The following is a 13653-nucleotide window of genomic DNA, read 5'->3' as shown; positions in this document are numbered from 1 at the left end:
TTTCCTATTAGCTATGCCAGGGGTAGGCAACCTATGGCACGTGTGCCGAAGGCGGCACGCGAGCTGATTTTCAGTGGCACTCACACTGCCTGGGTCCTGGCCACCGGTCCTGGGGGCTCTGCATTTTAATTTAATTTTAAATAAAGCTTCTTAAACATTTTAAAACCCTTATTAACAATAGTTTAGTTATATATTATAGACTTATAGAAAGAGACCTTCTAAAAATGTTAAAATGTATTACTGGCACGCAAAACCTTAAATCAGAGTGAATAAATGAAGACTCAGCACACTGCTTCTGAAAGGTTGCCGACCTCTGAACTCCCTAGTCTGTTCAAACCATCAACTTTACCAGATGGAGCCTTAGTGCAATTTCCATACAGAAGTGGCTTATAGCCATGGACATTTTAAAAAATATTATTCACACAAATTTACTCTATTGTTGCAGTATTCTAAAATTTTATATTTTAAAAATATCTTTAAAAAGCACTTACCCCCTGGCACCTGTTCCATGAATATCTTAATAAAACTATTCTCACTAAGGGAACCTAAGTACTGAACAATGTTCTTGTGCTTGAGATGCTTATGCAGGGCGATTTCTTCATGTAAAGGCTGGGAATACCTGGAAGTAAAGGAAATTTTCATTTAATAAAAAGCTGGATGTTGTATAACAATGTCCATCAAAGTACCTGAGGTCTCGTGAAACATGTACATTGGAATGTTGTACACAATGCTACAATACACGTTACTAAGAACACTTATGATTGTATACACTGAAAAATAAATTGGCACAATAAAGGCGGTCACCCAGAGTTTGTGGAGAAAGAAAGTATGCTCCAAGCCAAGTCAGCCAGAATGAGCAGTTGGGCAAAAAGCTCAATGCCCAAATATATCAACTAGTCCATCTGCAATAAAAATTCAAGCATATGTTCTTAGATTATAGTCTAATTTAGATGAGAACCTTGCTAAGTAGGAGACTTATTTGAAATGTCAGCTCTGGACATTTATCACAGACAAAGAACAGCATATTCTCTTCATGGAGAGGTGTTCACTAGAGCTGGTCGGGACATGTTCACCAAAATGTAATTTTGTCAAAGCCAAAATGTTTCACAGAGTGGTATCAGTTTTGATAATATTTTCATTGGGAAGATTTCTGAGGTTCAGGACTCACTGGTCACTTCTCATCCCAGGGAAACACAGACCTGAACTGAAAATTTGAGCTTTTCCATTCAAAACCAGCTTGTGTGACACAATTCCACTTCACAAAAATGTTCCAACCATTTTGTTTTCATTCCAATGCAGCACAAAAACAAATTTCAAAACCTCGAAAGTTGTTGTGAAACAGAATTGTCATCCTTCAGGCAGAGCTAGTGCTCACTTTCCAATCCTATCAGATTGTCTGCCTGATTTTCTGTTTTCTCGGGAGGAGCCGAGGAAGTATATCAAGACTCTTGAGTGCCAGCTTCCATTAGGCATTAAAATATATGTCCAGATTGTCAAAAGAGCTCAGCAAGTTGGACACTGACCTCTTTTGAAATACTGAGGATTTTTGGTAATCTGGAGTTTACTCAGGTGCCTCAATGGATGTTAAGGCTTTCTGAAAATCTGACCTCAAACTTTGGGTACTGAGCACTTAAAAATCTTCCCCCAACTGTGTGTTGTGGACATTGAGAGTACTGAACTGATATTCTGTCTGTTACAAAACCTAGCTTTACAGAGATGGATAGATTTTTCAAGATCAGAAGGATTTTTTAAAAAATCATTGCTATAGGTAGGATTAATTTTATTCCTATCAACCACAGCAATCTCCCTTTAAGATAGAGTGATTTGACATTTTCATTAAGTTTTTGAAAAATCAATTTTAGTTATAGCTTTTGGTAATTTTTTTAACATAACTATGAGGTGTGTCTGAATGTTACCTTCTGGTCACGTGGGAAAATGCTGTTTTTTAAAGAAGACAAATTTGCAATACATGGCTAATTTCTTGAGCACAACAGAACATCAGAACCCAGGGATTAATATAATTTTTAAGAGTCTAAATAATTCAACAATTTAATACAGTGGGCTCCATTAAAAAATTGACTTTTATTGCATGGCAGCATTTAGGCTTGTTCTGATCTTTACCACAATATTTGTGGAATTTCCCATACTTAGAATAGGAAATATTGCAAACACCGTGATGAACGTAATTATTATTGATGATAAGTATCCAGTTTTTAAATGGCACCCATTGTATGTAATTTACAATTTAAATACAGAAGAAATTTCACAGCATAGACTGAATCTGAATGAAAGAGGGTGTGTAATAATTGTATTTTTCAAACCGTTTATTCCAGCTTTTATGTAGGCTTCACTACAAATTATGTGTAAACAAAAACTGAAATGCAGCTCAGGTTCAACATCTCAAAGAACCCTACAAGTAACTAATATCAGGATGTTCTGTTGTGGTTAATTATAGTTGTTGGCTTCATTCAGTATGCCAGGGTATACTTAAAAAGGTAGAGCTGATCAGGAAATATTAGGAGGAGTCCAGCACAAATGAGATGCTGCATGTCAGCAACATCTTTATCAGGAATATAAAACACATATATATGACTAGTTCCAGAAAATGAAGAGTAACAACGTAATGTATAACACCACCCCGTGAGATAGGGAAGAACTATCATCTCCATTTTACAGATGGGGTACTGACCCACACAGAGGCTAAGCGATTTGTCAACAGTCACACAGGAAATCTGCAGTGGAACGGGGACTTGAAGTCAGGTTGCCAAAGTCCTGAGCTAGTGAATACCCTTCCCACTTGACCATCCTTCCTCTCCAACAGGGGAATCCATTGAGTTTGAGATTATAAGGGGGCTGGCAATACTGAGAAGTATAGATACAGAGGCAGGTTGCATTGCCTTGATGGAAAAGGCTTCAGAAAGTTTTCATAGATTTTAAACCCAGAAGGCACCATTAAATTATCTAGTCTGACCTCATGAATATCACAGGCCATGAATTTCATGCAGTTACCCCTCAAGTGAGCCCAATCACTTGTGTTTTGCTAAAGCAGAGCCTCTAGAAAGGCATCCAGTCTTGCTGTGAAGGTATCAAGAGATGGAGAAGCCACAGCTTTCCCCCACTTGGTAGTTTGTTCCAATGGTCAATCACCCTCACTGTTATTTCTGTATTTCTAATTTTGATTTGTTTGACTTAAATTTCCAGACACTGCTTGTTGCTATGCCCTTCTCTGCTACATGAAAGAGCCCGTTAATATTTGGGTTTTTTCTCCCTGCGAAGAGACTTGTATACCGTCATGAAGTCACCTCTCAAAGTCTGAGAGGTGCAGTAAATGTGACACTATTATTAGTCCAAACCGCAGCCCCTGAGATCAACAGGTGTCTTCCATGCTGAAGTGTAGTCAGGTGCTTCCATAGCATCCTCTTCCCCCTACCTGGGCCCTACAGAGCCCTCTAAGCACAGTCTAGAGTTCATGCAGTGGGGAGATACTGGAGTCAGGATAAGAAGGAATACACATGGTCTCCCTTCAGTCTTACACAGGAGCGTTAATACAGCCACACTCCTTATTAATTTTCTTTCCATTTGCTCTCAGGAACTTCAATGGGCAGGCGACAGATTCCTGATAGCACAGCTCCAAAAGAGTGGTGGGGTAAGGTCTGAGCTGGTACCGTGGTGGGATAAGGGCAGAGCTGGTGCAGCAGGGTACAGGACGTCCATGCGGCCCTAGCCTCCCAGAGATCTCAAAAATCTGCCATGGAAGCCTAAGTGGAGGAAACCTTCTGATCTTTTTGTGCAGCAGGAGAAAACCTGGGCCATTGTTAGCCTCATATTAAACTAGGCCAATAATACGTAGTTCTGATTGGAGCTGCAAGAGGTGCCTTTCCTCCCCACAACTCTTATTCTGAGATGGTCACATTCCCAACTGATATTACCACTCATTGTTTTTCACAGCTTTGGAGACTGTTTCTTATAGAGCTGGAAAGTGTAGGAGGAAAACCAGAGAGATGGATAATTTATCAACAGCTTTTCAGAAAAGGGCTTCATTAACCAGCAAAGTGGCCAATCGTACTTCAGGACTGAAGTCTATAAACACAGCATCATTTGGATTTGACAAAATTACTGTACCTGCTATCTCTTTCTGGGATTTCTTTAATGGCAATCCTAACTTGATTGCTCAGATCTCGTCCTGCATAAACTATGCCGTAAGTTCCTTTCCCCAAAACAACTCTCTCACCATTTTCATCATATTCGTAGTCATACTGCAAAACAAACAACGTGAAATGAAAGGATATGAACCAGGTTTTTTACTTGCATAACATAACCATGTAAATATTTCTTACTATAATAAACATACTTCTATTGTTGGGTATCATAAAAAAACAAACCAAAAAAAACCAAAAAAAAAAACTACAGGTAGAGGGCACTGCACACCAAAATAAAAAATGGAGCTTACCTGTAACAGGAGGTTCTTCAAGATGTGTGTTCCCTATCTGTATTCTACACATGGGTACGCATGTGCACCATGCACCTGAGACCAGAGACTTGTTGCAAGTAGTGGGTGTTGGAGTCTGCAACTATGGAGTTGCTTCCCTCGTGCTCTGATCTGAGGGTATAAGAGGCAGCAAGGACGAATGCCTCTCTACTTCCTCTTTTTACCATGAATCAGAGAGGATCTGAAGCAGAGGGGAAGGAGAGTAGGTAGTGTAATACAGAGAGGGACCATACATCTTGAAGAACCTCCAGTTACAGGTAAGTAACCTCCATTTCTTCAAGCGCTGGTCCCTATGCACATTCCACATGTGGGTGATTGACAAGCAGTATTTAACAGGAGGAGGGTGCAAGGATGCAGTTTGTACAGATGCCTTAATACTGCTGTCCCAACAGCTACATCTATAGAAGAGGCCTGACTAAGGCTTAGTGCTTCATAAAGGTGTGGGTTGAGCTCCAGGTAGCAGCCTTACAAATGTCCAATATACATACTTCTCAAAGAGACGCTGTTGAGGTTGCTTGTGCTCTGGTGGGAAGTATGCTTGCCAACTTATAACAGAGAATGCTAAAAACTATGTACACACACACACACTCTCTCTTATATTTTTACAGGTTCTGGAAAAAGAAGAACATCACTTTGGATACAGAGGATACTGACTCAGACCATGCAGTGGTCAGAAGGAACTGGAGAGACATCAGTCTGCACAACAACTTATATGCACTCAGTTCAGAGCATGAAGGAATCAACTTTGCAGGCACGGACCAACAGATATGTCTTGCTACAAATGTCAAGCACATATGTACCTGCTTGTGGAATACACAATACACAATACATGGGGACCAGCACTCAAAGAACAACTTCAGCTTCTGCATGGAACACAGACACTGCTGCCACATAAACTCATGTTGTACCAGTTGCTCTCCTGATCTAACCACATTTTCCAAGTACAGCAGAATCTCTATTTTAGACTCTCCAAATTTGCCCAAACTGTGCGGTAATAGAAGTCAAATGAGGTTGGCTGAACAAAGTTCCACTCTTGCTGAGTTTAGATTAATAGATGCATAGATTTTTAAGGCCAGGTGGGACTATTAGATCATCTAGTCTGACCTCCTGCATAACAGAGGCCATATACTTTAACCCAATTACCCCTGTATTGAGCCCTATAACTTTGTTTGGCTAAAGTATATTTTCCAGAAAGGCATCCAGCCTTGATCTGAAGATATCAAGAGATGAAGAATCTACCACTTCCCTTGGTAGTTTGTTGCAATGATTTCCCACTCTCCCTGTTATTAAATTGTACCTTATTTCTAATTTGAATTTGTGTGGCTTTAACTTCCAGCCATTGGTTCCTGCTGTGCTATATATATCATATCATATATACCACATGAGAAGAAATATGAAGAATATTTTGTTTCTAAACACTAGGGGAAAGATTTGAAAAAGCACTCAGTGTCGGCCTAATTAATCCCACTGCAGTTAACGGTAAAATTCCTCCTAAATTAAAAATCCTAACCTAGAGGCCTAAAGTTCTCCATAAATTGAAAAATATCAAGTATGACATGTCCTTACCTCTACAGACTCTCCATCACATTCCCCTTCCTCTGTGTTTTTCCCTATATCTTCAGTGATACTATTCACCATATCAAAAAACCTGTAAAACACATCCGAGTAAAGACTAGATAGTTACATCAGGATGAATCCTAACGTGAAAAAAAATGATCAAACAGAAGCTTTAAGTCTAATGAATATTAAACCAGAACAGCTCAGTAAGGGAGATTGTGTGGAGGGAGAGAAAATCACTGCTCTTCTTGAAGTGGAAAGTTAACACCTAAAGCTTGCAGAGATAGGTAGGTAGGTGTGTGTGTGTGTGCGTGCGTGTGTGATATACATGTGAAGTGTCCAGAAGATAACATTATACCTAAAAGTCAGGGGTGAGGGTCTCAACCCTTCCTGTAGCTTCTTTATGCCAGGAAAGGGACTGAAGCATCAAGCATCATGAAAAGGTTCTAAAAGCCCTGGAACCAGGAGTAGGAGAATTCTCCTGCTGAGGAGAGGTTGCTGCAGACTGTCTTTCGAGGACCCTTTGCATGCAAAGCTAGTGTACAAGGCGAATCAGGGGCAGGTCTGTGAGGTGTCTGGAGCCATAATGTATAGTATTGCACAGATTCTGGACAGTGCTGCTGTCCATAGGCAGCCAGACACTGTCTGTTGTAACTCAGGCAGCCCTCCAGAGCTGTCTAAATTACTCCTGGTCCACTCCAGCCCCTGGAGCAGCCCAGAATCGAGAGGATGGAAAGTTGCCTTAAAACCACCTTAACCTCCTTGCTCCTCGGCAATGAGCACAGTGCTGTGCCTCTCAGAAGTGCACACACAATCCAACTCCATGTATTCTAAACACACATAGGATTAGCAGTAATGTAAAGAACTCATAATGTGCTTCTTTGTAATCGGAAATGAATCTATAGCTACAGGGAAAGCAACGGTAGACCCTGATCTTGCAAAGCACATAAGCACATGTGTAAGTTTAAGCACAAGTGGCCCCATTGACTTCAGGAGGCCTACTCATATGCTTATGTACTTTGCTGGACTGGGGCTTGGCTAACTCATGAATTAAGCTTTAATAGTTACATCAGGAATAACAGATCCCACAGGACTGGACCACGGTATACAAATGTAAAGTTTGTTTAAAACATTAACGTAAGTGTGGACCCAACCCTTCAAAGTACTGAGCACCTCCCGGGAGATGCTTAAGTGCCCATAATTTACACTTAGGTAATGAAAGTTGAGGATGCTCAGCAGCTCACTGGCACCATCCCAAAGTAGACAACACCAGTCTAGTACAGGACTGCATTCAGAAATCATCATAGAAGTTAAGCTTGTTTTGCAAAATAGTGACCAATACATACCTCTTGCAATGCAGTTCTGTGCAGAAATAGATTTGAAAGTCATCTGAGTTATGCAGTACATAAAGAAAACAGCATCGCTCTTCAAACTTTGAAATACTGAAAGAACAGACAAAGTAAATGCAAGTTACTGAACTGGTGGCCCCAAGCTTCAGGGCACTGTAGCAAAGTACTAGATTAACTCTTGCTATATACCATTATAGATCATTTTCTTATGAAGTTATAGTCCAACATGCTCATCCACCATCTGAAATGCTATCTCTGCTGCTTGGAGCCCTCCATTGCCCCCCACTATTGCATACATCCCTCAGGAGGGCATCAAAAGAGTGATGGGAGTAAGGACCTAATCTAAAATCCATTTATATCAATAGAAAAAATCCCATTGAGTTTAATGGTCTTTCGATGATGCCCTTAAACTCGTTCACCCTGAAGCCACCACTGCCGCTGTCCAGGTGGATCATCCTTCCAGTATCAGAGAGTCAAGAGGATTTAAACTCGCCTTCCCTTGAAGCTGCTGCTGCTACTCGTTACCATCCATGCATCCATCCACACTCTCCTCGGGCTACATCAGTGGCAACAGAATTTTTAAAAACCTCCCCTCCTTGAACCTTTATTTTTGGAACACAGAAGTGGCTTTGCCTTTTATAACTAGCCACAGTTCAGCCCACCATGGGAAAGATTCCTGTGGTGGTTACTGTAATTGACATATCTGTGTTGTCCAACACAGTATTCCTTAAATAGCATCTTCCTGTGCAACAATGAGCATCCCTTTCCCACCCACCCCCATTACTTTATCACCTAATCTAGTTTTGTTTTTATTTTCTATGTCAGCAGAACAAAGAGAGGGCAGGAATAGAGAAGGACTGGATGGATTCATACTACAGAGATTTCTAAAGTGGTAGGAGGGGGGCCTTTTGTCCAGTTATCCTCTCTCAATCCCAGTGAACCGAGCTCTTGTAAAGCTGTTCACTCATCTGAAAATATTTTCTCCTTTTCTGAGCTCCTTAAAGAGCATCCTACTTGAAGCAGTTCATTCTGCAATTTGTGCCCTTGACTCGCACTCTGACATTCAAGGGTAAACTTGATTCAGTGGAATTTTGCATAATTAATGTATTAGAAACGGAGGCTGGATGAAGATTTTATGAGAAAAACTGGATAATAAAGATACAAGATTTGCAAGACCAAGGCACATGTAACAAGTCCCCTTATTGGCTCACTCTTAAAAGATATTGGGTGAAATCCTGTTTCTGCTTAAGTCAATGTGGGCTTTGCCAATGACTTCAATGGGGTCAAGATTTCACTTATAGTCTTACTCCACTACAAACAGAAACAAAAGGAGAATAGTTTTTATTCTTGCAATGTGAGAATTTAGGGGCACCAGAAGATGTGAGAGAAGGACTCAAATACTGTGATGATGAGGGTTATGGAAGAATCTGGGTTCATACAGACTTGACTCATATGATAATCTTTCTTTAGTTTTAGGAAAAATACTGATACAGACGTTTGAAACATCACTAAATGTTTTGAAGTTAACATTACTTTGTAAATCTCTGATTCATACAACTCCGAATATAGTAGAAGTCACTTTTAGATGTGAGAGTAACTTGGGATCTTAAATATTCTCTTTGAATAATATGCATTTTACAAAAGCTACTTAGTAGGAGAGATGATTTTATAAATCAGAATGTTTGTCTGTGTGTATATTCTTTTTGATGATGTTAAGGTTGTTTTAACTGCCCTGCTGGAGGGATAAAGATGATCTGCTTAGAGATATATAGATATTTTCAAAGATTCTCTTTCAAGATTTCTTCCTGAACTTCACTTATTTTCTATGGATATTAACTGCTTTACACCATAAACTACGTTTCCTTAGAGCACAGTAACTAAAATAATTTAGAAATTATTTGGGAATCTTTCCCCTGTAGAGATCAAAAACGAAACATCAGTAGTTATAGGCTCAGATGTTTTTCCTTTGTATTAAGAATGAAATGATGATAGTAACACATTTTTTAAATCTGATTCACTGTTTCCGTGTGGTCACTTAATATAAGAGAGATGCTTCATAAAACACAAAATCTAACAAAGGCAAATATCCGAGTCAACCTGTTAGTGTGAAACATTTTTAAAGTGTCTGATTAAAGGGTTCAATAACTTTCTATTCATTCAGCCTTGATTTCCTGAGGATCTGTAGAGAAACTGTTACTTTGAGTAAATCTGATTATAAATATGATCTATTTAGTAAGCACAGAAAATCCCGGTCTAAGTCTTTCACAGACATTTGCCCAGCTACACATGACCAGTGCACTTTCCCCGCACTCCACAGTAAGCCTCCATTTGGAATTCCAAGGTTGTACAGGAGAGTTGAGCAGCGTGTCCTCCGCACCTCTTGTGAATGGTAGAAGATGTCTCTGCAGTAGCTGTTCATAGGTTGCCACAGAAAGCTGCAGTGGGGTGGAGCAACTGGGATCCCAACAATGCAGAGGAGCTAGACCCTCAACCACACTCTACATGCTGAAGTAGGACCACAGGGAGAAGGCAGCACTGTAACCTCATGTCATACCCTTAGGTTGGTGTGTGGGTTTCATCATCCCAACACCCGTCCATTCAACTGTATAACACCATTTTACTTGGCCTTTACGCAGGTGAAATGAATTTCTTGCAGACTGCAGACTAGTCAACCTTCTCTTCCCATTTGTGTGTGGGTAGATAGGAGGATTAGAGTGGGGTGGTGCACCTACAAGGGTGGCATATTTAGAAATATTAAAGTCTTTGTTAACAAATATGGGGTGTTTTAAAATTATTTGTGTGCTCAGTTGCAAAACTGACAAAACATTCACGTTTGCAGTGTTGCCATAGCCACGCTGGCCCCAGGATATGAGAGAGACTAGATAGGTGAGGTGAGGTTCAATAAAAGATATTACCTCACAAAACATGCAAGCACATTTACTATGGCCCATACCTAAATCCTGTATGCACCCAACGCTCCCACTGAAGTCAATGCACAGGGGATGCACGATCAGGCACCATGACAGTTGCTTATTAATAGCTCTTTATTAGATAGCATACAGAGCAGTTAATCAGTAGATTATGCAGAAACTGTGGAGAAGAAATGTCAAGTGAATAGATTTTACTTATTTGCTAAGAGTGAAAACTTCCAATACTATAATTTTTTTAAAAATTCTATTGATAGGATGCCAAGTACAAAGCAACTTAATCAGTAAAAACAAGAGCTGGGTCTGAACCAGAACAAAAATCTGAATTTTTTTTAACAATAAGGGCCTTCGTTTTCAGTTTTTATCCATTTTACCTCCAAAATTCCCAAGTTTTACAAAAGCCATTATTTGTTTTTTTACTGATTTCACTGGAATTTTGGAAATGCCAGGATTCCCTGGACTCAGCTCCCTGCTCTGGAAGGAGAGGGGGTGGCTTGGTAACCTGGTCCGTCGGCTGCCGCTATCCCCAGATATGAGGAAAAATCATTGATGAGACTTAAGATAACTGAGAAGTCCAGTTCTTGCTCTACAGGAATTTTCACATGTGACAGGTGGTTGCCTGGAGAGAGCACAACTGCTGACCAGGATGCTCTGCCTTTCCTTCCTCCTCTGCCATTTCTCAGACTCTTGAGCAAGGCAATTCTCTTCAAAACGGACTGAGGCTTGATGTACGATGGACACCATTGCAGTCTATTGCCAGCCAGCTCTTCCCAATTTGTGGGGTCAATGCCTCCCTTTTTAAGATATACTTTCAGAGTATCCTTGTAGCATTTCCTCTGTCCCCTGCAGGTCCTACCACCATGACTAAGTTGAGAAAAGAGGAGTTGCTTTGGAAGACGAGTATCACAATGACCAGACCAGCAAAGTTGATGTTTCATAATCTTCACCTCAACACTGGTGATGTTGGCTGCAGAGAGAACACTGTCATTGGCATGACAGTCTTCCCATCTGATATGGAAAATATTCCTAAGGCAGCACAGTTCAAGCTACTTCAGACACTTAAGATGGCTTCAGTATGTCACCCATGTCTCACACTCATAAAGAAGAGTTGGGATGACTACTGCACTGTAGAGAAGGATCTTAGTTTTCATCTGCAGATCTGTCAATAAAGACATGACAAAGCTACTTTCCAAAGGATACGCTGGCACAATGGATCCTATATTCAACCTTCAAGGTAAAGGTACTGGCTCAACATTTTCGAGGGTTCACCACTGATGAAAATTTGTGGGAGAAGGGGGCCAACTTGTGCTGGGACCGGCCAATGGAGCACCTTAGTCTTCCCAATGTTGAGGGAAAGTCCCAGCTATGACAGGCGCCTGAGAAGAGATCTAGGGTGGATTACAAGTCAGCCTCAGTGTGCATGAGGATAGCACAGTCATCAGTATACTGAATGTTGGTAATAACAGTCCTGGTGACTTTAGTTGTAGAATGAAGACACTACAGTTGAAGAGCTGGCCATCCATGCGATACTCAATCTCAATTCCAGAAGAAAATCAGTCACAAATAAGAATCAAGATTAATGCAAGACAGATGGAAAGAAGGGTTAGGCCAATAACATAGCCCTACTTAACACCGGTACAGATGGTGAATGGGTTGGTCTCCAACCCATTACAGAGGACAGTGGCGGTCATCCCATCATGAAGTAGCCCGAGAACAAGCTTCATCGGGGTGCTGGAACAATTTGTATAGGGAGGGTGCTGATAACCACTGAACCAAACTGTAAACCCTGTATATGACGGAAACTATTTCAAGCCAGGGGGTGCCGCAGCACCCACAACACCCCCAGCACCCCTAGTTCCAGCATCTATGAGCGTCATTACTTTGTTTCCATTCAGGTTCTCATGCCATGCTCATCAGATACCTAGCATCTGTCCTATGGGCCTGCATCTACATTGGGCAGAACCAGAATAGAAATCCAAACACCCTTATAATTTGGGAGCGTTTAGATTCAGATATACGTCCAAAGTTTGAGTCAGGTTAAGGCAGCAGCAAATTATCCCCCTCTCCTACCTGGAGCCAGGGGGAAATAGGGAAGGAATTTGCCGCAGTGTAGTCTCTCAAAGGCACACTGCCTCGTGGGTCTATTCCCAGAACTGTGCCCAAGACACAATTGAGCACTCAGTGACTTGGGCTCATCTTTACTGCATAAAATAGAGGCTGTTATTCTTTTTTTTATTGTAAATGTTAAGCTTTTATTGGATTGCATTTGTTCCTACAGTTTACATTGACCTGAGTTATTTAAAATGGAGCTGTGTGCCACATGCAGAAAAGCACTTCTGTGTGTGTGTGTGTGTGTGTGTGTGTGTGTGTATATGTACACAAGGATATATGATACAGACTGAGTAATTTATTAGTGCACAATCCACTAACTGAGTTTATGCTCAAGCAAAACCAATTACGAAAGTTACAGGGTGTGATTCAGCACCATGTTTACAAAGTTATATACATCTTTTTTTATTCCTTCTCAATTTTTAAGGGATGAACTCTGTTACTCATAAGAACAAGAGGTTGATTATGTTGGCTGCTGGGGAACACATAAAGCAAGCGTCTCCTCAGTCATTTCCCTACATGCTTACCAGAAACATTAGTCATGCTTCAGTACTAGGTATGTCCTCAGCACTTCTGCTAAAGTTCTGGTTATGTAACACCAATAAATAGTTACTGAGGTTTATACAGAAAAATGATGTGACCTTTTAAATCTGGGATCTCTGGCCCTTCAAGGACTACAGAGCACCCCGGCCTTTACTACTAGAGCTGGTAATCCCCCTTTCCTAGAGAGCTGTAAGGGATTATATTTCCAGGGTAGAATTTTCAAAGAAGACAAAGGAAGTTGGGATCAAGAACAGAGCCCCTTTGTGCTAGCTGTGCCACAAATATGGCCCCTGACTCAAAGAGCTTCTAATCTAACAAGATTAGCAACAACTGAAAGGAGAGGGAGACAGGATCTGATTATCATAGGTGCTGGAACAATTTGCATAGTGGGTGTGCTGAAAACCATCAAACCAAACTGTTAATCCTGTATATAATGGAAACCATTTCAAGTCACGAGGTGCTGCCACACCCGCAGCATCCCTACTTCCAGCACTTATGCCGATTATATACAGATACATTTATAAGAGTTGTGCGTATACATTTCTTTAGCTTTGTAATTAAACAAACATCAACTTTGCCCAACTGCCCCACAGCCACGCCATCAAAGATTGTCTGAGTTCTGTCAGGGCCACGGCAGTTTAAAATTTAAAATTTTCCAGACTTTCTTCGACAGCTGGAC

The 13653-nt window shown here is 40.8% G+C and overlaps 1 protein-coding gene across 5 annotated transcripts in view; it reads right to left on the bottom strand.

Annotated features, from left to right (window-relative positions):
- MAP3K5 (mitogen-activated protein kinase kinase kinase 5) overlaps positions 1-13653 on the bottom strand; it is a 180503-nt gene that overhangs the window by 31036 nt on the left and 135814 nt on the right. For all 5 annotated transcript variants that reach the window (XR_005597031.1, XM_039532599.1, XM_039532598.1 and 2 more), the window contains 4 exons: positions 7393-7488; positions 6056-6137; positions 4123-4256; positions 492-619 (listed from right to left, as the gene is read on the bottom strand). Coding sequence is in view for 4 of the 5 variants with exons in the window: in XM_039532599.1 (XP_039388533.1) it covers positions 492-619; positions 4123-4256; positions 6056-6137; positions 7393-7488 (440 nt within the window). In the remaining variant the exon portion in view is untranslated. The remainder of the gene's footprint in view (positions 1-491; positions 620-4122; positions 4257-6055; positions 6138-7392; positions 7489-13653) is intronic.

The sequence above is a fragment of the Mauremys reevesii genome, linkage group 3 (assembly GCF_016161935.1).
Source record: "Mauremys reevesii isolate NIE-2019 linkage group 3, ASM1616193v1, whole genome shotgun sequence".
NCBI lineage: Eukaryota > Metazoa > Chordata > Testudines > Geoemydidae > Mauremys > Mauremys reevesii.
The sequence above is the reverse complement of the archived record's forward strand: the minus strand, read 5'-3'. Positions and strand labels throughout refer to the sequence as shown.